The sequence below is a fragment of the Hippopotamus amphibius genome, chromosome 16 (assembly GCF_030028045.1).
Source record: "Hippopotamus amphibius kiboko isolate mHipAmp2 chromosome 16, mHipAmp2.hap2, whole genome shotgun sequence".
In the NCBI taxonomy this organism is placed as follows: Eukaryota; Metazoa; Chordata; class Mammalia; order Artiodactyla; family Hippopotamidae; genus Hippopotamus; species Hippopotamus amphibius.
In genome coordinates, this window is record NC_080201.1 from 53,025,687 (window position 1) to 53,045,798 (window position 20,112).

Genomic DNA, 20,112 nt, shown 5'->3' on the forward strand with positions numbered 1-20,112 from the left:
AACACAGAGGAAAGCAGAGTCAAGAAAGAAAGACTTCTGACTGCACCTGGATCTGGCCATTCCTGAAGACAGACTCCAGACCTCAGTTTTGAGAGCCAACACATTTTCTTTTTTGCTTAACGCTACTATGAGAAGAGTTTTCTGGCGTTTGCAATGTTTAAGTTGTGACTGTCTCCTCAGCAGCCTGAAAGCCCCCCCAAGAGGCTCATTTCTGGGTTCTCAGCATCACCACCCAGGGCCTGACACTGACTAGGGCTCAGGAACAGCCTATCAAGCTGACCTTGATCCCCACGACCTCAGGTATCGGAACCATGCTGTCAGTCCTGCCTGGGCTGGGCTACTTCATCCCAGCTCTGACGTCTTCTGGGCATGGGGCCCTTGCCCCCCAACTTCCTTCTCCAGCCGCACCTGGTATTTGTAGCAGTCTCGGCGGTCACTGGGGGAGCTGCCCTGGCACGTGCCCGTCTCTGTGTTGTTCTGACATGGGCAGCCTGTCCCGTCCTGCTCGTTACATGTGTCTGCATGGCCATTACACTGACATCTGAAGAGGGAAGAAGACGGGGGTTATAGAGCTCCCACGACCTACCGGGGCCCAGGCCGGATGCTGCAAACATGAGCTCCAATCCACGAGGGCAGAAGAGGAAGCTGAGGCTCGCAGAGGCCAAGCCGTTTGCCCCAAGTTGAGAAGTGGCAGCGTCGGGATTAGAGCGCAGGTTCTAACAGGATTCCAGGGACTGGGGCGGGGAGGTCTCGAGGCCTCCGCCGCAGGGCCCTCTCTCTCTGCCCAACAGTCTCCGCCAGGGCTTCTCAGCAGCCTGCACTCCAGCACTGGCCTCTGAGGGAGAGGGTCTCCCACCTGAGTCGAGTTCACTGTCCCCAGCCCGTCTCAGGGGATCTCACCCTTTCCTGACTGAGGGCAGAGGACTGGGGCGAGGAGTCTGGCTCCCAGAGCTGTTTCCACTGAGCAGGGTAAGGGTCTCCGGCCCCGCTTCCGCTTACTTGGTGCACTTCCCATCGAGCAGAAAGTAGCCGTGGAGACAGCTCTCGCATCTGTCCCCGTAGCTATTATTCTGACAGTTCACACACACGGCCTCATCTTCACTAGGGCCCTCGGTCACCCAGTTTTCAATCTGGCCAAGGAAGGACAGGGTGATCACAAAAAGGCATGGACCAGCCTCCCTCAGAGCCAGGAGTCCAGACTCCAGCAGCCGCCTCCTCCCTCAGACTAGACGTCCAAGCCCCCGGCCCCGTCCTCCTTCAGACCCAGGAGTTCGGGACCCCAGCTCCTTTCACCTCGTCTGGATCCAGTAAGTACTTCTCCGGCTCCCTCCTGGCCATTTCGAGCTCCTTCCTGGAGACGCAGACGTGGCTGTTGCCGCGACAAAAGAGGTGGCAGGGCCGGCAGGTCCCGCCCCCCAAGGCTGAACCCACGAACAGTGGGAGGCACTGCTCACAGTGGCTGCCCTGGAAACCAGGAACAGGGCGTTCAGAGGGGATGAAGAGTCACAGTGGCGTGAGAGTGGGGGAAGGTTCTGAGAGCGCCGTGGGAGGGCGGTAATGGCTCAGACATGAGCCTTGGGCAGTCCCAGCCTATCTGCCATGTAGCCCTCTGCCTTCCCTTGCACACCTCCAGTGACGGGGGTTTCATGCCCCTTCAGCGCAAAGTGTTGAGCTTAGAGAGCCCTTCCCTACGTGATCCCCCTCCCCGGCCCCGTACTAACTCTGTCCCACTACTCAGGGCAGCCCCCCTGTGATACAAACCCAGACGGTGTCCCCAGAGTCCTCTCATACTCCCCTGGGACAGGGCTATGCCGCCTCCCCCCGGGTCTAGCTCACTGGGGCTTGGAACAAGGCTCAAGATGCTTGTGCGCAGGCTGAAGGCAGGGAGGGCCGGGGTCGGGGCTGGAGGTGCTGGGCGGACACCTTGGTGTGGTTGTGGCAGAGCAGGCAGTGGTCACGGGCGCCCACGCCGGCGCACTCGCTGTGGCGGTTGCAGCGACACTCCGTGGAGCAGTTGCGGCCGACGAAGCCGAAGTGGCAGCGGCAGTGGTCAGGCTCCACACATGAGCCATTCACGCAGCCCTGGGCGCACACGGGGCGGCACAGCCCCGTCACGCTGCAGGGACGGGGCGGGAGTCAGGGCAGGGCACCGGCCCGCCCCCTCCAAAAGGCAGACCCAGCCGCTGTCACGGTCGCATGGCTCCTCTGAGCCCACCACTCATGACACCACCCTCTTCTCAACTAGTCCCCGCCGCTGGTCTGTTCCATCACTCCCCTGCTCCCGGGGTCCAGCCCAGCACCTCCCCCAGGGGCGATGACCCCTTCCCGGGGTACCCCATTAAGCTAACTTACCAACCTTGCCCTCCACAACCGAGCCCCGCCCTCACACCGTCCTCCACACCTTGGACTCTGTTTTCTCGCGTTCTGCTTTGATCCACGCCCCATCCTTTACTGCTCCCCACAGACTCTCCCACCCCACGGGCTGTCTGGCCCCACTCCCCTCGACCCCACCCAAGCCCTGCGTCTGGCCTGTAGCCTCACTTGTCCATGGTGTAGCCTGTCTTGCAGCTGCACTCGTAACCATGGGGCCGGTCATGGCAGTTCTGTGTCTCGTTGCAGTCGTGGTGCCCGTTTGCACACTCGTCCTCAGGGGGGCAGGACAGGAAGGCCCAGGAGGCCCCCAGTCGCCCACATGTCAGCCCTGGCATGAGGATCCAGGACTTCACTGTGGGGGCCTCTGTACCACCCACCTAGCCACCTGGGCCCTTGCTCCCATTTCCCCTGAGCACCACCTGTGGGAGTCCCCAGCGCCCCTCCACGTTCTCTGCATCAAACCCCATGTCAGAACCCAGACGGGGCCAGCCTCCATCACCCCATCCCCAAACCCATCTCACCATCGCGGGGGCCGCTGAGTCCACCCTCCAGGCAGCGGCCACCCCCATCCTGGCCCCCCCAGGCACACCAGCCACAGTGGGGGCGGCGCAGGCACAGGGCACACTGGGTTGCCTGAGCACAGCCCAGGGAGCAGCTCTCTGGTCCGCGGAGCAGCCGCCCGCAGCCTCCAGCCATACATCGCAGGGGCAGGTAGGATGGGCTCAGACACTACAGGGGAGAGGAAAGGGCAGAGAAACAGGATCAAACAAACACATCCTGGCTATCTTCCTGGACTGCACCCTCTCATCCCTGCCGGCCACAACCAGGTGGACCAGAATGGACATCAGCTGGGGTCATCACATTCTCCCTTCTCGGCATTCGTCACTAGAAGTTCGGACCGGAAGTCAGGCTAGGGACATCCTTGACACTAGACTATATAGACTAGGGCTGGTTGGGCCGTTTGGATGAACAAATGACAGCACATGAAGAGAATAGAGAGAGGCAAGAAAAGAGCAGAGACAGAAGGAAGCAGAGATGAGAATCACGCTCCCCAAAGATGGGGGAGAGGCAGGTTTCCAGGCTCCGTCTCCAGTCCCTGGTAGGGCCTGACTGCTCCTTCCACCTGGGTTACAAGAGGTACTACTGTGTTGGTTTAATGAGCCCCTTTACCCACCTGGCTTGGGATACAGCTGTTTCTTACAAACCAAGAAGCTGGGATGTAGTGAGACAGAGTAGCATTGACATATATACACTACCAAATGTAAAATAGCTCGTGTGAAGCTGCTACAGAGCACAGGGAGGTCAGCTTGATGCTTTGTGAAGACCTAAAGGGGTGGGATAGAGAGGGTGGGAGGGAGGCTCCAGAGGGAGGGGATAGGAGGATATATGTATACATTTAGCTGACTTACTTTGTTGTACAGCAGAAACTAACACAACACTGTAAAGCAATTAAACTCCAATAAAGATTAAAAATAAATAAATAAATAAATAAATAAATAAATAAATAAAGGGTACAGGAAAACAAAAACAACAACAAAAAAGAAAAACAAAGGCAGTAATCTCAGGTGGGAAAAGAAACTAATATCAGGAGGGGGGCTGCCAGCCACAGTCTCTTAGAAAGAATGTGGATCCAGCTGCTGGGGCAACAGGATCCTCCCCACCTTGGCTGGGAAGTCGAGGAGTCCGTGGTCAGGGGCTGCACAACAGCTCACCTGCCATCACTTATCGTGTTCTGGAACCCAGACATGGTGCACAATGAGGTTCAGACTCCTGGAAACTTACCTCAGTGCACGAGAGCATTTTATTTACGACTCGGACCTTACGTAAAGTAGAAAAGGAAAGAGAGTAGCCTAAGCTGGCTGTCTGGATGCACTTAGGAAGAAACAAAGCAACCGTGCAATCCTGAAATAGAAAACCCTGATGGCTGTGGCTGGAGCTCTGAGCCCCTGTGGGTTGTGCCCGTGTTGAGCTGAGCCTGGCTGAACTGCCAGAGCCAAATTCTCCTCCAGTTAGCCTTCCAGATCTAAAGATAGCGTGCCCCCTGGCAGACAGCAGGGCAACCTGGAAGGGGGCCGAGAGAAGCCCGAGGCTCCGGGCTGCACAGCACTTTCTGGTGGGACCACCCTAGCAGCCAAATGTGATGCCACCCAACACCATAAACCACATTTCCTGTGTTCCTGGAAGAGATGCAGGATCCTGTCTCATCTGCTGACATATGCCCACAGTCTAGCAAAGTGCCCGGCACGAGGAAGGTGCTCAATGAAGAACCTGGTAAAAGGAGAAAGGGAAGGAGCCGGCCAGGGAAGAGAGCACGCTGTTGCCTGCCCCAGGCTCTGAAGCCAAAGTCACTCCGAAGAACAATGCCTGACGGTTAAAATATGGCCGAATCACACAATAGGTCTGGTCTTCACACCTGTTACATTTGATCTGTGTTTTTAAAACACCTGAAGCGAGACTTCCCTGGCAGTGCAGTGGTTAAGAATTCACCTGCCAATGCAGGGGACACGGATTTGTGGGAAGATCCCACATGCTGCAGAGCAACTAAGCCCGTGAGCCACAACTACTGAGCCCACATGCCACAACTACTGAAGCCTGTGTGCCTAGAGCCTGTGCTCCATAACAAAAGCAGCCCACACACCGCAAAGAAGAGCAGCCCCGCTCTTCGTGACTAGAGAAAGCCCACGCACAGCAACGAAGACCCAACGCAGCCCAAAAAAGTAAATTAAAAAAAAAATAAAAATAAAACACCTGAGCCAACACTTTAATTTTTAATTGATTTTCCCAGAAATCATAAGATCTGGCAGGGGCCCTCTGACATTCCCACGCAGAATCAGCTCTGTGCTCTCCATTCAGCCGCCCCAGCACTCCCTCCCGCCTCACACCTCCTGAGCTGCCTGCAGGCTCTCGGGAGTTGCCTTCCAGTCCCTGGGATCCCAATAAAGACAAATAATGAAAATCGCAATAATATCTAGGGAGAACTTACATCACCAGAAGGACGCCAGGCTTGAGGATGAGAAGTTTCTTGTAAGAGATGCCACCGCAGGGGGCCTCTGCCCTTGCAGCCACACTGAGAGCCCCCACGGGGAGCACCCCCACCCCGGCCGCTGCACTTACCCTCTTGGTGTGCCCCAGACAGCGGAGACTGGGGATTCTCCCAGTGGATGGAACATGGGGGCGTTACTGAATTTTTACTGAATAGCAGGCACCGCTCCATGCTCTAAATACATTCTCCCATCTAATCTGGACGACCTTCCTATGGTACAGTGTGGTATGACACAAAAATACACTTGGTCTTTGTCCCCGGTGCCTGTTACTGAGCTACTAAAATGTATGGGGGTTCCTGAGCGATGGGGATGTCTCTTGTTATTTACACCTGAGTTTACGCCAATGGGGTGACTCAGGGGAGTCACCAGAAAACCCAAGTGACTAGAGCCTCACCCAGCCACCTGCGGTCGAAGCAGGGTTTGAGCTCTACAAAAACACTGGAACAATGAGACTCAGGGGGCTTCCCTGGCGGTCCAGGGGTTAGGGTTCTGCACTTTCACTGCTGTGGGCTTGGGTTCGATCCGTGGTCAGGGAACTAAGATCCTGCAAGCCACGCGGTGCGGCCAAAACCAACAACAACAAGATTCAGAGAGCTTCCAGGTGATGAATGCATCCTCTGAGAGGGTGGCCCGGAAACTCCGCAGGCCCTGCCCTACTCATCTCTTCCATTCGGCTCTTCCTGAGTTGTATCCTTTATAATAAACCAGTATTAGTAAGTAAATGTTTCTCTGAGTTCTGGGAGCCATTCTAGCAAATTAGCAAACCTGCAGAGGGGGTGGTAGGAACCCCCAATTTATAGCCAGTTAGCCTGGATCTGTGACCGGCATCTGAAGTGGGAGCGGTTTGTGGAACTGAACATTCTAACCTGTGGGATCTGACGCTGATTCCAGGTAGAGAGTGTCAGAAATTAGTTGAATTGTTGAACACACAGTTGGTTTCCAGATAACAGGAGAACTGGCTGCTGGTGCTGGAAAGCACCCCAGACAGGGTCTCTGTTGATAGCACTCCTATTTTACCAAAGACGCGTGTAGGCTCTTGGGTTGTGAGATGGTTGAGTAATCACACCTCAATTGGATCTTGCACAATCCTGTACAATCAAGATGAATGCGGAGTGGACAGACTCACAACACTGACCCAGCGACACTGCTTCTAGATATGAAGCTTTCTTATCTCCTGCTGGCGTGGGGTTGGGGATGAATGCCTGTGTCTGCCACTGGGACAGCTAAATCACGCCAGGCGGAGACATCTTTGTTTTTATGTTTTGTTTTGGTTTTTTGGCAGTGCTGTGTGACTTGTGGGATCTTATTTCCCCAACCAGGGACTGAACTGCCCTCCGCAGTGGAAGTGCGGAGTCCTACCCACTGGATAGCCAGGGAAGTCCCCCCAGAGGCGTCTTGGAATGGACTTTATGAGACAGCATGCACTGGGTAGCCAAGGGGTGGACTGTACCTCCCCAGGCCACGCCCACATTCAAGAGTCATCTCTCCAGCCCACAGCCATAGATGAGGGGGGGGTCTGAATGGCCACGTCAGAACCAGTGCTCCTTCCCTTCCCTGGCCACATCTCACTGGACCATGGCTGGACATCTAACTTGTGAGCTGAGCTGAAGTCTTCCCAGAATGTGAACTAACCAAAAAACACAGAGGTGACTGTGGTCTCTGTAATTAGAAAGTCACATAGGGACTTCCCTGGCAGTCCAGTGGTTGAGAATCCACCTCCCAATGTAGGGGATGCGGGTTCGATCCCTGGTCAGGGAACTAAGATCCCACACATGCCACAGGGCAACTAAGCCTGCGAGCTCTAGAGCCCGAGTGCTGCAACTACTGAGCCCACATGCCACAACTAAGACCCTATGCAGCCAAATAAATAAGCAAATATAAAAGAAAGGAAGAAAGAGAGAAAGAAAGAAAGGAAGGAAGGAAGGAGGGAGGGAAGGAAGGAAGGAAGGAAGGAAGGAAGGAAGGAAAGGAAGAAAAAGAAAGAAAGAGAGAAAGAAAGAAGAAGGAAGGAAGGAAGGAAGGAAAGAAAGAAAGAAAGAAAGAAAAGAAAGGAAGGAAGGAAGGAAGGAAGGAAGGAAGGAAGAAAGAAAGAAAGAAAGAAAGAAAAAGAAAGAAAGAAAGAAAGAAAGAAAGAAAGAAAGAAAGAAAGAAAGAAAGAAAGAAAGAAAGAGAGAAAGAAAGTCACATAGACTGAGGGTCAAGAGCTGCCATTTGAGGCTACGTGTGTTGATCAAACCGAGAGGAACCACAGGATGGAGACGCGCAGAAAACAGCTGAGATCAGAAACCAGGTGGCCCGAGAAGGAGGCGGAGCAGCAGTACTTCCTACCTTCAGACTACGTCAAATACCCCTGCTTCCTTATAATAACACCAGCTCGAGTGGGCTTCTGTTTCTTACAACCAAAACTTCTAAACGCAGGGAGAGAAAGAGATGGAGGAGGGAAGTGGAAAGGTGTGGGAGGGAGAAGGGAGATGGTATTGAGTCATGGGGAGGACGGGGCGAGGAGAGCTTGATTGAGAGCTGCAGAGACACCAGGGCTGGGGAGTCCGGAAGGGAGCGCTGGGACATGACAGGGAGATTCACAAGGCAATGAGGGGGACTTCCCCGGCGGTCCAATGGTCAAGACTCCATGCTTCCACTGGGGGCATGGGCTCCATCCCTGGTTGGGGAACTAAGATCCCCCAAGCCGGGCAGTGCAGCCAAAACAACAACAAGGCAAGGAAGGAGAAAGAGATGTTGGAGAGAAGAGAAAGTGGGAAGAAAGAGAAAGCATGATGGTGGGACCAGCCCTAAGGAAACAGAGGTGGACACAGGACAGAGGTGGCGGGGGCGGAGACAGGGCAGCGTGGGGCCGGGAGGAGGCCACCGCACACCCTGCTGGGGGCTGTACCTGCTGGAGGCCGCTGCTCCAGACACAGTGCTGCCAGCCCCCGTCCGCACCCTTGGAGTCCAGGCAGGAGGTGCAGTTGGGCAGGAGGTGGCAGGGGGTGGGGCAGGGCAACGGGGGCGATGATTCCACCGGCATTGGGGACACGTTCAGCAGAGAGTGGCTGAAGCACGTCCAGTCATAGGTGGGCTGCACTGAGAGGATACGGCGGGTCTCCCCTGGGGGTTGGGGACACGGGGATTAGAAGCAGGTCCAGGCCCCAGCCCCCTCCCCCCCTCCTCCCTCACACCAGGCCCCCCACACGCTCCCCGCAGGGCCGGGGCCCCGGTGCTCACCGGTCCTCTTGAACTGCCGCGTCCACATGCACTTGCCTTCCCTCGTGCACTGCTCGCAGTCGGCCGCCCCACACACGGCCTCCGAGCAGTTCCCAGCCCAGAAGACCTCACGCTGGTTGATGCGACAGTCATTCTCCGAGGTGCAGGACCCATTGCGCCCAATGCAGGCACCCTCAGGGCAGTTGGTACACCACTTACAGCGGGGGGCGGATGCCTGGCGGGGGGCGCAGTGGGGGGGGATACGGGCTCACTGCGTCTGTCAAGGCCCCCAGCATCCCTGCAGTCTCAGCTCTTGCCACCCAACCCCAGCGGAAGGGCTCGATGGTGCCTGAGCAACGCCCCCTTCCCCCAGCCTCAGCCCCATCGGTCACCTCTGCATCTCCAGGCTGCAGGGTCCGGGGGTGGCGGGCCAGGCACTCGCTGCAGGTCCGCAGACGTCGACATTCCTCAGGGGAGTGGGGCATTGGGGAGCAGGGGGAGCCACCACAGCCCAACCTGGGAAGGCGTGAGGTCTGGCTTTTCACACTCAGCCAGGCCCCACCCTTCCTCCTCACCCTGGCCTCCTCCTGGTGCCTCCTGGACGCTGTCCTGCCGGCTCCACATGTGCAACCCAAACGGCTCTCAGCACAGGCCTCCCAAACCTGCTCCTCCCCAACCCACTTGGTGATGATCCCACGTCCACCTGTCACCCAGGCCAGAGACACTGGACGACACCCCATGTCCTCCTGGCCCTCCAGCCACCGAGGCCTCTGCCTCCCGAATTCTTCCCTGACCATCCCCTCCCCTCCTCCCCTGTAGCCCCCAACCCAGTTCAAGCCTCCCCCTCCCAGGCCTCCACCTGCAGCCTCCCCTCACCACCCCCTCCTTCACAAGCCTGCCCCTGCCCTCTCCTGCTCAAACCTTCCGTGGACCCCCCCATCGCCCACAGTGGAGGACCATAATCCCTTACTCAAACCCCTTGAAGGCACACCTGTTTCAGAACTTCCCAGTTTTAGAAAAGCAACGAGTGTACCCGGTGTTACATAATACTCCCAGCAGAGTCTGGGGGACCAGCCTAAAAATGAAACCCTTTAATATTCTATAGTAAACGTGGTGACACCTTTAATGGAACAAAATAAAGCCCTTTAGCAGCCTGACACCAGCACGGGATAAATGCACGGCCAAATTAATTTGTGCTAAACCTAGGCCAGCGCTTTCAGCCTCCTGAGATGCTTGGATTCCCAAACTTGGGATGAGGAGTCCCTGGAGCTGGACGGAGCCCAGTGCGGCCTGGCACTGGAAGCCCTTTCTGAGCTGAGCCACCTGCCTTTCCAGTCTCATTCTTCTCCAACTCAGATGGTTTCTAAAATACACCAGATTCAGCCCCACTTCTGAGCCTTGTGGTCTGAACTCAACTGGCCATTTAGGGCCCAGTCAGACTCAGCTAACCCCAGCCCACAGACAGGGCTCCCCAGTCGGGGAGGTCCCCGAGCCTGCCGCTGCCTGTGATAAGCAGCTGGTTTGCCCACGTGAGCTGGCATCCTGACCAGGCCACACCCCCACAAGCCTAGCCTAGCACAGAACCCACTTTGGAGGGCCCCAGTATTACCCATCCACCCATGCGCTGTCAGTCTCCATGGTTACCTATGGGCCTGGTCCCCAGACAGGCAAGCCCCGTGGCACCAGGTACAGGCCCCAGACTGGTTACAAGCTTCAGGTGAGGGCAGCAGGCGGCAGGGGTCAGGGGGCAGGGTTAGGGCCAGCAGGCGGCCCAGGGCCACTCCCCCAAAGCCTCCTGAGATATACAGGCAGCCCCCTACCGCCGCCACAGCGTGGGCCACAGACTCCTCCATCGGGGGTCCCACAGAGGCCGGGCCTGGGGAAAGAGAGAAAATTCAGAGACAGAGAGAGAGCAAGAGACTCAAGGAAGAGAGTCACACCAAGGTGCCAGTCAGAGAGGGATGCTGAGCGGAGAGACAGTCTAAGGAGAGCAGAGACAGACAAGCAAAGACAGAGAGAAGACAGATAAAGGCCCAACAAGACAAGAGACTCAGACACAGACAGCAAGACAAAAGAGAGGGAGAGGGACACATACACAGAAAAAAGGAAAAGAAAGAGTGGAATAAGAACAGACAAACGCTGTGGGACCCGGGGACTTCTCTGATGGTCCAGTGGTTAAGACTGTGCTTCCAATGCAGGGGGCACGGGTTCAATCCCTGGTTGGGGAACTATTGGGTTCAAACCTGAATGGACTTTCTGGCCAACCCAATAAGATCTCACATGCCACGTGGTGCAGCCAAAAAAAAAAATGTTGTGGAAGCAGACCAAGGTGGCAGTTGAACAACACTGTAAAGATACTAAATGTCGCTGAATTGTTCATTTTACAACGGCTAATCTTGTTATGTGAATTTCACCTAAATTTTTTTAAATTCGGAAAAAAAAAAAAAAAGGGTTACAGAGCTCCAGAGTAATGGAAAAGACAGATTAATTGCAAAAGAGAATTAGAGACAAAGGGTCAGAGAGAGAAACAAAAAGAAAAGGAGACAGGCCCAGAAACACATACACACAGTCAGCCACTTACAATGATGTCAGATGAAATAAAAAGGCAAGGTACAACCGCTTTCCAGCCGACAAACTGGAAGGAAGCACCCTCACATACCACAGTCGTTGTCTCTAGAGAAGGGGACTATTGGGGATGTTTTTCTTCCTATTTTACAAATTATCTGCAATGACTACCATTACTTCATAAACAGAATCAAAAACTTATCTAAGAAAAAAGAAGGAAGGAGGGTGTCTCCGTGGGTGCTTAGGTCACGGGGAGAGGACAGGAGCTCTGCCTGTGGGTCTGAAGGGGCCCAAATGACTCCTAACGAGCGAGGGTCGCAGGACAGGGCCAGGACTCCCCCTGGTTGTCCCGGCGCCTCCCAGGGAGAGCGGACTTACGGATGAGGTCTGGCAGGAGCCAGGTGTTGCAGTTGACCTGGTAGAGCAGAACATCACTGCTGAACTCCTCAGGGTCTGAGCGCCCCCCAAGGACCACCATGGTGTCCCCCAGCAAGGCTGAGGCGTGGAAAAGCCGGGGGCGGGGCTGTTGGGGAGACACATGGCAGGACGGCCTGTCAGAGCCCACAGCCCTCCCCTCTCTGTGCTCCCTCTCAGCTCACCCACCACCCCAAATCTCCCCACGCCCCGGTCCCCAGCAGATGCAGTTGTCTCTAATCGGAGTTTCACGTTCTCCCGTACACCGTCTCCTCTGGCCTTGAAGGCAGAAGCATAGGAGCCTCAGTGCCCCGTTTCATAGCTGGGGAGGCCAGGAAGGGGAGCGGCCTGTCAGGGCCACACCCAGAGTGTGGCAGAGCTATGGTGGAACCCAGACCTCTGACCTCCTGGTCTAGGAGTCTTATCTCCAAGTCAGAGGTAGAAGAAGGGGAGACTTTGGGTACCGTGGGGACTGGAAAGAAGGCAGAGTAGGAATCCAGGGTTGAGCTAGTCCCTGGGGCACTGGGAAAGGGTTTCCCCACCCCAGCCCCCTACACTCATCTGGGTGGATGAGGACCTCTTTTCCTGACCTTTGCCCCCTGAGAAGGGGCCAGCAGGCTCCAGGTGCGGTCAGGACAGTGCAGGGAGTAGAGCTCAGGGGATGGGGCCGCCAGCTCTACGTGGAAGCGGAAACCCCCAAACACGTAGAGGGCGTCCGTGGCCTCGTGATACACAGCGGAATGACCATAGAGACCTGGGGGTGGGGGACGAGCGAGCACCGAGGCTGGGGGAGGGGCTGGTGATCAGGAGCACTCCCCCACCTTCCTCCAGAGACCTGGGAGCCCTTCTCAACCCCTCCCCCTCCCTTCGGTTCTGAAGGACAGCCATCAGAGACTCTGGGAAAGAGAAGAGAGAGAAACGGGAACCAGAATGACCTTGGGGACAGTGATCAAAGAATACAGAAGGAGAGAGAAAGGAAAACACGTGAGGGGCAGTGATCTAGGACCTGGGAGATGGAAACAGCGACCCACTGCCACTGGGCAGGAGGTGGGCAGCTTCTCATGAAGTCTGGGAGGAGTAAGTAGAGAAGCTGAACGTCTCAAAAGGCGGGATCCTGGGAATGCGGGTAGACGATGAGGGCAGGCAGGGAGATAGCAGGCATGGGGGGCAGTGCCCACAGAGTACAGGAGCGGATGGAGAGGACGGCCGGGAGTCAAAGGCTCTGTGCCCCACCCCCATCCTCACCACACCCCATCCCCAGGCTCACCTGTGGGGGGTGTCCCGCTCTGGGCTCCAGACACCCAGGTGCCAGTCGCCAGCTGATACTCAAGCAGCTGCTGGTTGAAGCCATTTTCAGGGGAGTAACCACCCACCAGCAGCAGAGACAGGCCTCGGCGGGCAGTAAGGGTGTGACCAGCCACTGCTGGTAGCGCCACGGTCTGAGGGGTCTGGGGGATGAAGCGTGGAGTGGGGGGGACAGAGATCAGGGGTCATTTTGTGGGTAGAAGCAAGGCTCAGAGCTCCCCATACTCCCCTTGAACCACTAAGGAGCTGGTGAACTGCCAGGGGTTGGTCAGACCCTAGGCCTTCCCACCAGCCACGGTCCCAGCAGGTGAGCAGCAGACCCCTTGCTGTTTCTACCTGCGCAGTGTCACTTCTTCAGGAAGGAGCAGCCTGGGGTTCCTTTGGGAAGCCCTTGCCCCTCTGCTCTCACTCTGGCTCCACAGCGGGCTGTGTCCCAGCCTGGCAACCACGGCATCACATCCCCTTGCGAGGGACTGGCTCAGGAATTAAATGTGACCCCGGATGACCAATGAAATTCAATTATCTGGGACTTGTGCTGGAGCCCTGGGAGGAAGCCTCTTCCTCTGGGGGCAAAGCTGGCAGGAGATGCTTTGGTCATCTTTGCTAGAGCCTGGTTGTGGGGGCTAAGAGAGGGGAGAAATGCTCACCTTCTCCTGCCGCCACTGCAGGGTGGTTAGGTTGAGGACCCAGAAATCCCGGGCGACGCCCCCAGCCGTGAGCCCCCCCAGCAGGTACATGGCACCACGGCCAGCAGGCACGTAGGCAGCCGCGTGGAAGGAGCGAGGCGAGGGACCTGGGCCCCCATCCTCAGCTCCTGCCAACATCTGTGTCCACCGCCGTTCACTCACTGAGTACCTGCAGCCAAGATGCACCAAAAGCGGCCTCACTATACAGTCATCCCAGCATCCCCTGGGGTGACCCCCCACTTGGCAGGTATCCCAACACCCCTAAGGTGACCCTCCTATAACAATCACCTTACCACCCCCTGGGGTAGCACCACCCAAATAAGTATCCCAGTCCCTGAGGTAAGTCTCCTGTGACAAGTGTCCCAGCATCCTTTGGGGCATCCTTCACCTGTAGAGGTTTTTCTGCACCTCCCGAGGGGACTCTTATGTGACTGACATCCCAGCGTGCCCCGAGGTGACTTTTTCTCATTGAGATATCCCACCTCCCCAGGGCAGTCCTCACCTGTACAGGTTTCCCAGCAGCCCCTGGGGCAGACCCAGGCCCCCAAACATCCACAAGGTGCCATCAGGTCCCTCCACCATAGTGTGCCCCAGGCGGTGCAGGAAGCGGTTGGCGGTGTCCTGGGGGTGGGGCGGGACACGAGGGCTCAGGTAAGGTCATCACAGAGTGTCAGGCTAGGTCTAGGGTCTAGGGGGTAGTCTCGGGAGTGGAATGGGAAGAAGGATCCAGAAGGCGGGCTGTAAGGCACCTCCCTGGAGAGTGGCGTCCACAACTCACGGCCGAGAGGCGGCTGTCCATGAGGGTCTCCCAGACCAGCTGCCCACCGTCCAGCTTCGTGGCACAGTCCGGGCCCCCGAAGCCCTCGGCGCAGATGCACACGCCCAGGCTCTGGGGAACAGCAGACGGAAGCTGGGGAGGAGCCCCGATTACTCCCCTCCCCCACCGCCGTCCCACCCAGCCTGCCCTCCTTCACCCGCACCTGGTTACAAGTCCCTGCCCCATTGTGGGCGTTACAGTTCTCCGGACACAGAGCCATGCGGCAGTGTGGGCCAGCCCAGCCCTGGGGACATCGGCAGAGTCCAGCACCCGCGGCCTCGTCCTGGGGTACACACTCCTGGGGGACAGGGCAGCTCCCGGGGCCCCCTGACCCACAGCGGGCAGAGCCCACAGAGGCGTTGAAGCCCCAGGAAGAGGAGCCGTTGGCCTCCCAGTGCAGCACCAGCAGCCCTGTCGGAGGAGAGGGTCCAGAGGCTTGTCACAAGCCCTCAATAAAGTGATATTTAAAAGGAGAGGGGTGGCCTGCAGGCCCTCTGACCTCATCAGCTCCTACCCTGCCCGCCCTCTGCCCTCCAGCATCCTGACCTGCTTCCTGTTCTCAGAGCCTGGGCACCTGCTATTCCTCCACCTGGACTAGCTGCCCTTGCCCACACCGCCCCCTTCAGGCCTCAAGTGAAATTTCATTTCTGCAAAGACCCCCTCCCCAACTCCCCCGACAGGCCAAGCTCCCCACTCCTTCCCATTTCCTCCTGTCCCTTACCAGAAGTGTCACTATTCTGAGTGTAATTTGTTCGCTGCTATCTGCCACTCCCCACCTCTGCTGTGAGTCCATGAAGGGAGTGCCTGTGCCCCTTGTTCACTGCTACATGCCTGGCACCTAGCTCAGGCCCAGTTTCCTGCAGGTGCTCAGTAAACGTCTGCTGCGTGAAATGAAATCGAGGGAATCGAGGGCTCCTCAGCTCTAGTAGCTCACTGCGAGGGCTCTCGGCTTGCATGCAATCACCACCAGCAGGCCAACTACAACTCTGCTCTCTCTCTCCCAGCCTTGGAGCCACTCTGATTTACAGTATGAAGAGAAGCATTTCCAAAACCAGGCCCTTTAACGACCATAGGTAACAAATTATTTCTAGTGCATCTCCATCAGACTAAGCCGGGGTCCCAACATCTCAGCACAGTTGACATAATGGGGCCTGGTAATTCTTGGTTGAGGGGCTGGCCTGTGCATTGTAGAATGCACAGTAGCATTTCTGGCCTCCACCCATGAGATGCCAGGGGCACCCCCAGTCATGACAATCAGAATGTCTCCAGACACAGCCAAATGCCCCAAGGGGCAAAGCCACTCCTGGCTGAGAACCACCAAGCTGAGAAGACAGATGCCCAGGGGCCCTCGCACCAGCTACATTCTGTGTATCCCCAAAACTTGTCCCACTTGGGCCTTCTTTCCAGAGACACAACCCAGACAGTACAGTCCTCTCTATGTGCCTCTCAGCTGAAAAACTGAGACCCAGAGGTGGCAAGGAACTGCATCACCCAGCCAGTCAGTTGGCAGAGTCAGGCTGGGTCTTGAGCCTATCTCAGGTAGTAAGGTACAGGGACAAAGGACAGCCCAGGACAGAGGTCCCACTTCCCCCAGTCCCCATACCAGACAGGGCCTGCACAGTGAGGGGCCTGTCCCGTCGCTGGCCGCAGAAGGCAGCAATGAGGCTACGGTCCGACTGGACGACACCAGTGTCCAGGAAGCGTGGGAATCCATCAAAGGCCAGGACATAGCTCAGCTGGAGAGGTGGAGAGTCGAGGATCAGGGGATGATGAGGGTGAGAACGAGGGATGTTTGGGGTCTGGGAGGAGGTGGCGCTCAAGAGGAGAGGGCAATGTGAGACTGGGGAAAAGCCTGGTCGAACCACCTGGGCAGACTGTCGAACGGTGTCATGGAGCCCACCATTCCCGCTCCTGTGTTCACAGCTGACTTGGTTAATCAATCAGGCACTCCTGCATGGAGCCTCTTTCTCAATACACACATCCTGCAGCCACTACCAATCGATCAGAGTTGGCACACAAGGTACAAATATTTACCATACCTGGACTGGGGAATGGGAAACTGGAGTCCAGCAAACAGGAGGCAATCTGGGAAACTGGAGGGTCTGTGGGCTTAGGAGCAAAGGGGTGGGGGTCTGAGGGATAGAGGTGGGAGCTTGATGGATGAAAAAACAGGGCCGTGGGGGCCAGGGTCTGTCTGAAGATTCAGATTGGGTGGGAGAGACACGGGCCTCTAATCGGTGCCCTTGGTGCTCACCGTGCAGGGGGTGCTGCTGTCGGGAGAGAAGGTGAGGGTAAGTGGGGGACAGAGGGTCCCGGGGGCACAGGGCTGTAGCACCTCGGTGGCTGAGACCACCCACACACAATAGGACAGGCCTGGCCCGGCTCTCGCTGCCCCGCCACCAGGAGGCAGTAGCCCCCCAACCCGGCGTGAGCCCAGTGCCACGGAGGACACGTTGGTGAGGAGGGCACGACCCCCACACTCCCGGAAGCAGGAGCCGCCAGCCCTGGGGAGATGGAGGAGAGCCAGCGTCAGACCAGTCCTGCCCCATCCCACCACGTCTTGAACCCCACCCTGCCCCGCCTGGCTGGCCCCTGGCTCACCGGGGGTCTCCATAGTAGCCAGGGGAGCAGAGCTGGCAGTGGGCACCCTCCGTGTGGTCCTGGCAGAAGCAGAGCCCGCTGAGGTTGTCGCAGTGGCCTCGGCGTGGGTCCCCATGCCCGTTGCACTGGCAGGGCCGGCAGCCACCCGAGCCTGTGGCGTTACCGAAGCTGCCCGGCCGACACCGTTCGCAGTGTTCCCCCCACGTCCAGTCTGTGGAGGCCCCAGCAGGCAGGATGCAGAGTCAGGGGCAACGGTGGGAAGGAGCCCAACCCTCCCCGACCCCACCCCAGACTGGGGAGGAATCGCAAATCCTAAGAGGGAATACTGAGGCCCCGCCAGGGAGAAGGATGGCACTGAAACCTGATCGGGGTAAGAAGCAGGCAGTGGGGTGGGGGACGCAGAGCCGGGTGAGGGGACACACAGACAGAAGCAAACAGGGGCCCCGAGGAGGCTCCCTCAAGGCCACGCCCGAGGAGTTCAGGAAGAGGGTGCTCACCCTGGCACTCATCGCAGAAGCCAGGCCCCCGCTTGTGGCAGTGGCTGTGCAAGTTGCAGCCACAGTCCCGGGAACAGCGGGGGGCGGGGGGTCCTGGGGCAGGTGTGGGTGGGGGCGGGTCAGATGTCCAGCCCAGGTCACACACGCAGGTGAAGTCTGGGGGGCCACTGCACACACCATGGCCACAGTCCTCCAGGCACCTGATGGGGCGTGGCGGGGAGGCGGAAGGACTGGGCAGGCCTGGATTCCCCAAGGCATCCACCCCTCACGCCACCCCACCCCACCCCACCATCTCCATGGCAACACCATCATAAGCTGCTGCCTGTTTCACGATCCTGGACTCCGTGGGTGGCCCTGTCTCCAAGGTAACCCCATCACATGTAGTAACTCCTGTCTCTATAGTAACCAAATATCACCCCTGGTGATCTGTTCCCTGTGAAAATCCCTTTCAACTTGGTCCTGCTCCATCTCTATGGCAACGCTGAAGACGGTGGCCTGCTGTCCACAGGTGACCTGTCTCCACAGTAATTACTGTTACGTTGAGGACCCTACCACTCTAATGAGGGCCTGTTCTGCAAGGTAAAAACCCAAGGCTCACCGGGCAGGCTGGCTCCATGGGAGGCAGCCCAGCCCCAGGATCACCTCCTCCCAACATCTCCGCGTGCACCCGCCCTGGGGCCGCATGGAAACCCGTGTGCCACTCACGTGCGGTTGCAGTACGTGATGCCATCACCCTGGTAGCCCCTCTGGCAGTGACACTCATAGCTGAGGGGTGTGTTCAGGCAGGTGGCCCGCAGGTGACACCGCGCCAGGCCCAGGCGACACTCATCCACATCTGGACAGCGGGCATACGCCCAGCGGGCAGGGAGGGCCACAGACAGCCCCAGGCCCTCCCCGACCCACAGGGAGCAGTTACCCCCACCCAGAGGCCCTGAGAAGTCCCCCTGGAGGCAGCTGGGAGGAGGGAGGTTGAAGAAGGCGGTTGGGGTTGGTGGTGAGAGGAGGGAGGGAGGGGATGATAAAGAAACAGAGACAGAGACAGGGATACAGTGAAAGGGAGACAGAAGAAGAAACAGCAACAGAGAGACAAGAAGAAAGAAAACAGAAGGAAAGATGAGAGAAGACAAGTCAGACAGGGAAAGCGTTGGGAGGGAGAAAAGAGAGAAGCAGAGAGGAGGAGGGGGGAGATGATGGTAAGAAAAAGACAAAGGGGCAGAGAAACAAAGAGGCTGTTAGAATTAGGGCGGGCCCGGCCCACCCCACCCCCCAGGCCCCCAGCCCGCCTCACCGTCCCAGGGTGGGGTTGTCCTCATTGCCACACCAGCCACACGCGTGGCTCTGCAGGCACTCATGGCAGGTCAGGAAGCGGTCACAGCTCCGGCACCTTGGCTCTGAGTGCACGCTGCGGGGGGATGGGTGTGAGGCTGTCAGAGCCGCCCCCTACCCTGGTCTCCACCCTCCCCTCCCGGAACCCTGCCACCCGGACCGCACCTGTCGTCCCAGCCTCGGCAGCCCCCGTACGGGTACCGGGCCAGATAGGCAGCAAACATGAAGCAGGTGTGGGTGGACTGGCACCAGGCGCACTGGCTCGCGTTGGCCAGGCAGTCGTCACAGGTCAGGCGCCTGGGGGCCGGGAGCGGGGACAGGGTCATGCTACAGCCCAGCCCCCCCACACCCTCACACACCCTCTCCCTGGGCCCCGTGGGGCTCACTGGCTGCAGAGCGGGGGACACTCCTGGGGGCTCTTCAGGGCACCCCGACCCCGGCCCCGCCGGCTGCACGCTGCGTCCCCTTTGCGGCTGGTGCTCTGATGCCACTCACAGAAGGGGTCCTGGCAGGTTGGAGGAATAACAGCCCAGCTTAGCCTTCTCCCTGGGGCTGCCAGCGCCAGTCCGCCAGCACCGGTTCAACAAGCAGCTGCCTCCCTTGCCTGCCAGGGCCCACACACCCCTGTCCCCAGCCCGCCTCCTTCCTACAGCCAATGACACCCATGGGTTCTGCCTGACCAGCACCCACTCCCTTTTTCCGCAGTAGCACCACTCTGTGTGGTCCAGGTGCGGCTGATTCAATCCCTGGGATCCAGAGGTGGGCAGGGGGTCACCCTCCTTCCTCCCAGCCTCACTGACGGGTCCAGGAGCTTGCACAAGCCCCAGCTAGAGCAAATGAGAGGCGCTTCTGAGACTTCTGTTGAACTGAGGGGTGAGAGTGAGGTGAGATCAGAAAAGTGTTCTCCTTTCCCTTAGGATCTGAGTGGCTGAGCTGAGGGATAAACGTCTGGAGCCCTTGAGGCTCCCTTGCCACTCCCAAGGAATGAACCTCCAGGGAAAATGAGAACCTGGAATGCAGGGAAGTGAATGGCTGCCGTTCGAACCTTTGGAGCTAGCAGGCCTAAAGACCTACTCTTGGACTCTGGTGTCTAAGCAGATAAATGCCCCTCTGGTACAGAGGCGCTGCGTTGGGTTTTCTGATCCTTGCAACACGCAGTCATCACTGCTAGAAGCCCACCCTCCAGCCCCTCTCCAACGCTCCCTACCTGGCTCTCACCTGCAAACGACAAGGGCCCTGGTTGCCTACCCCCACCACCACCCAAAGGGCCCCTCGGCTGCCCA

At 57.9% G+C, this 20,112-nt stretch overlaps 1 protein-coding gene across 2 annotated transcripts in view; it reads right to left on the reverse strand.

The window, feature by feature from the left end:
- Positions 1-20,112, reverse strand: part of MEGF8 (multiple EGF like domains 8) — a 44,639-nt gene that overhangs the window by 5,196 nt on the left and 19,331 nt on the right. For both annotated transcript variants that reach the window (XM_057711742.1, XM_057711743.1), the window contains 25 exons: positions 19,216-19,334; positions 18,995-19,126; positions 18,792-18,905; positions 18,209-18,457; positions 17,504-17,703; positions 17,007-17,217; positions 16,660-16,909; positions 16,009-16,141; positions 14,569-14,816; positions 14,367-14,477; positions 14,091-14,209; positions 13,550-13,757; positions 12,865-13,045; positions 12,188-12,351; positions 11,562-11,706; positions 10,263-10,494; positions 9,011-9,134; positions 8,640-8,853; positions 8,308-8,522; positions 2,895-3,102; positions 2,542-2,701; positions 1,924-2,116; positions 1,294-1,464; positions 1,000-1,130; positions 409-541 (listed from right to left, as the gene is read on the reverse strand). In XM_057711742.1, coding sequence (XP_057567725.1) covers positions 409-541; positions 1,000-1,130; positions 1,294-1,464; positions 1,924-2,116; positions 2,542-2,701; positions 2,895-3,102; positions 8,308-8,522; positions 8,640-8,853; positions 9,011-9,134; positions 10,263-10,494; positions 11,562-11,706; positions 12,188-12,351; positions 12,865-13,045; positions 13,550-13,757; positions 14,091-14,209; positions 14,367-14,477; positions 14,569-14,816; positions 16,009-16,141; positions 16,660-16,909; positions 17,007-17,217; positions 17,504-17,703; positions 18,209-18,457; positions 18,792-18,905; positions 18,995-19,126; positions 19,216-19,334 — 4,365 coding nt within the window. The remainder of the gene's footprint in view (positions 1-408; positions 542-999; positions 1,131-1,293; positions 1,465-1,923; positions 2,117-2,541; positions 2,702-2,894; positions 3,103-8,307; positions 8,523-8,639; positions 8,854-9,010; positions 9,135-10,262; positions 10,495-11,561; positions 11,707-12,187; positions 12,352-12,864; positions 13,046-13,549; positions 13,758-14,090; positions 14,210-14,366; positions 14,478-14,568; positions 14,817-16,008; positions 16,142-16,659; positions 16,910-17,006; positions 17,218-17,503; positions 17,704-18,208; positions 18,458-18,791; positions 18,906-18,994; positions 19,127-19,215; positions 19,335-20,112) is intronic.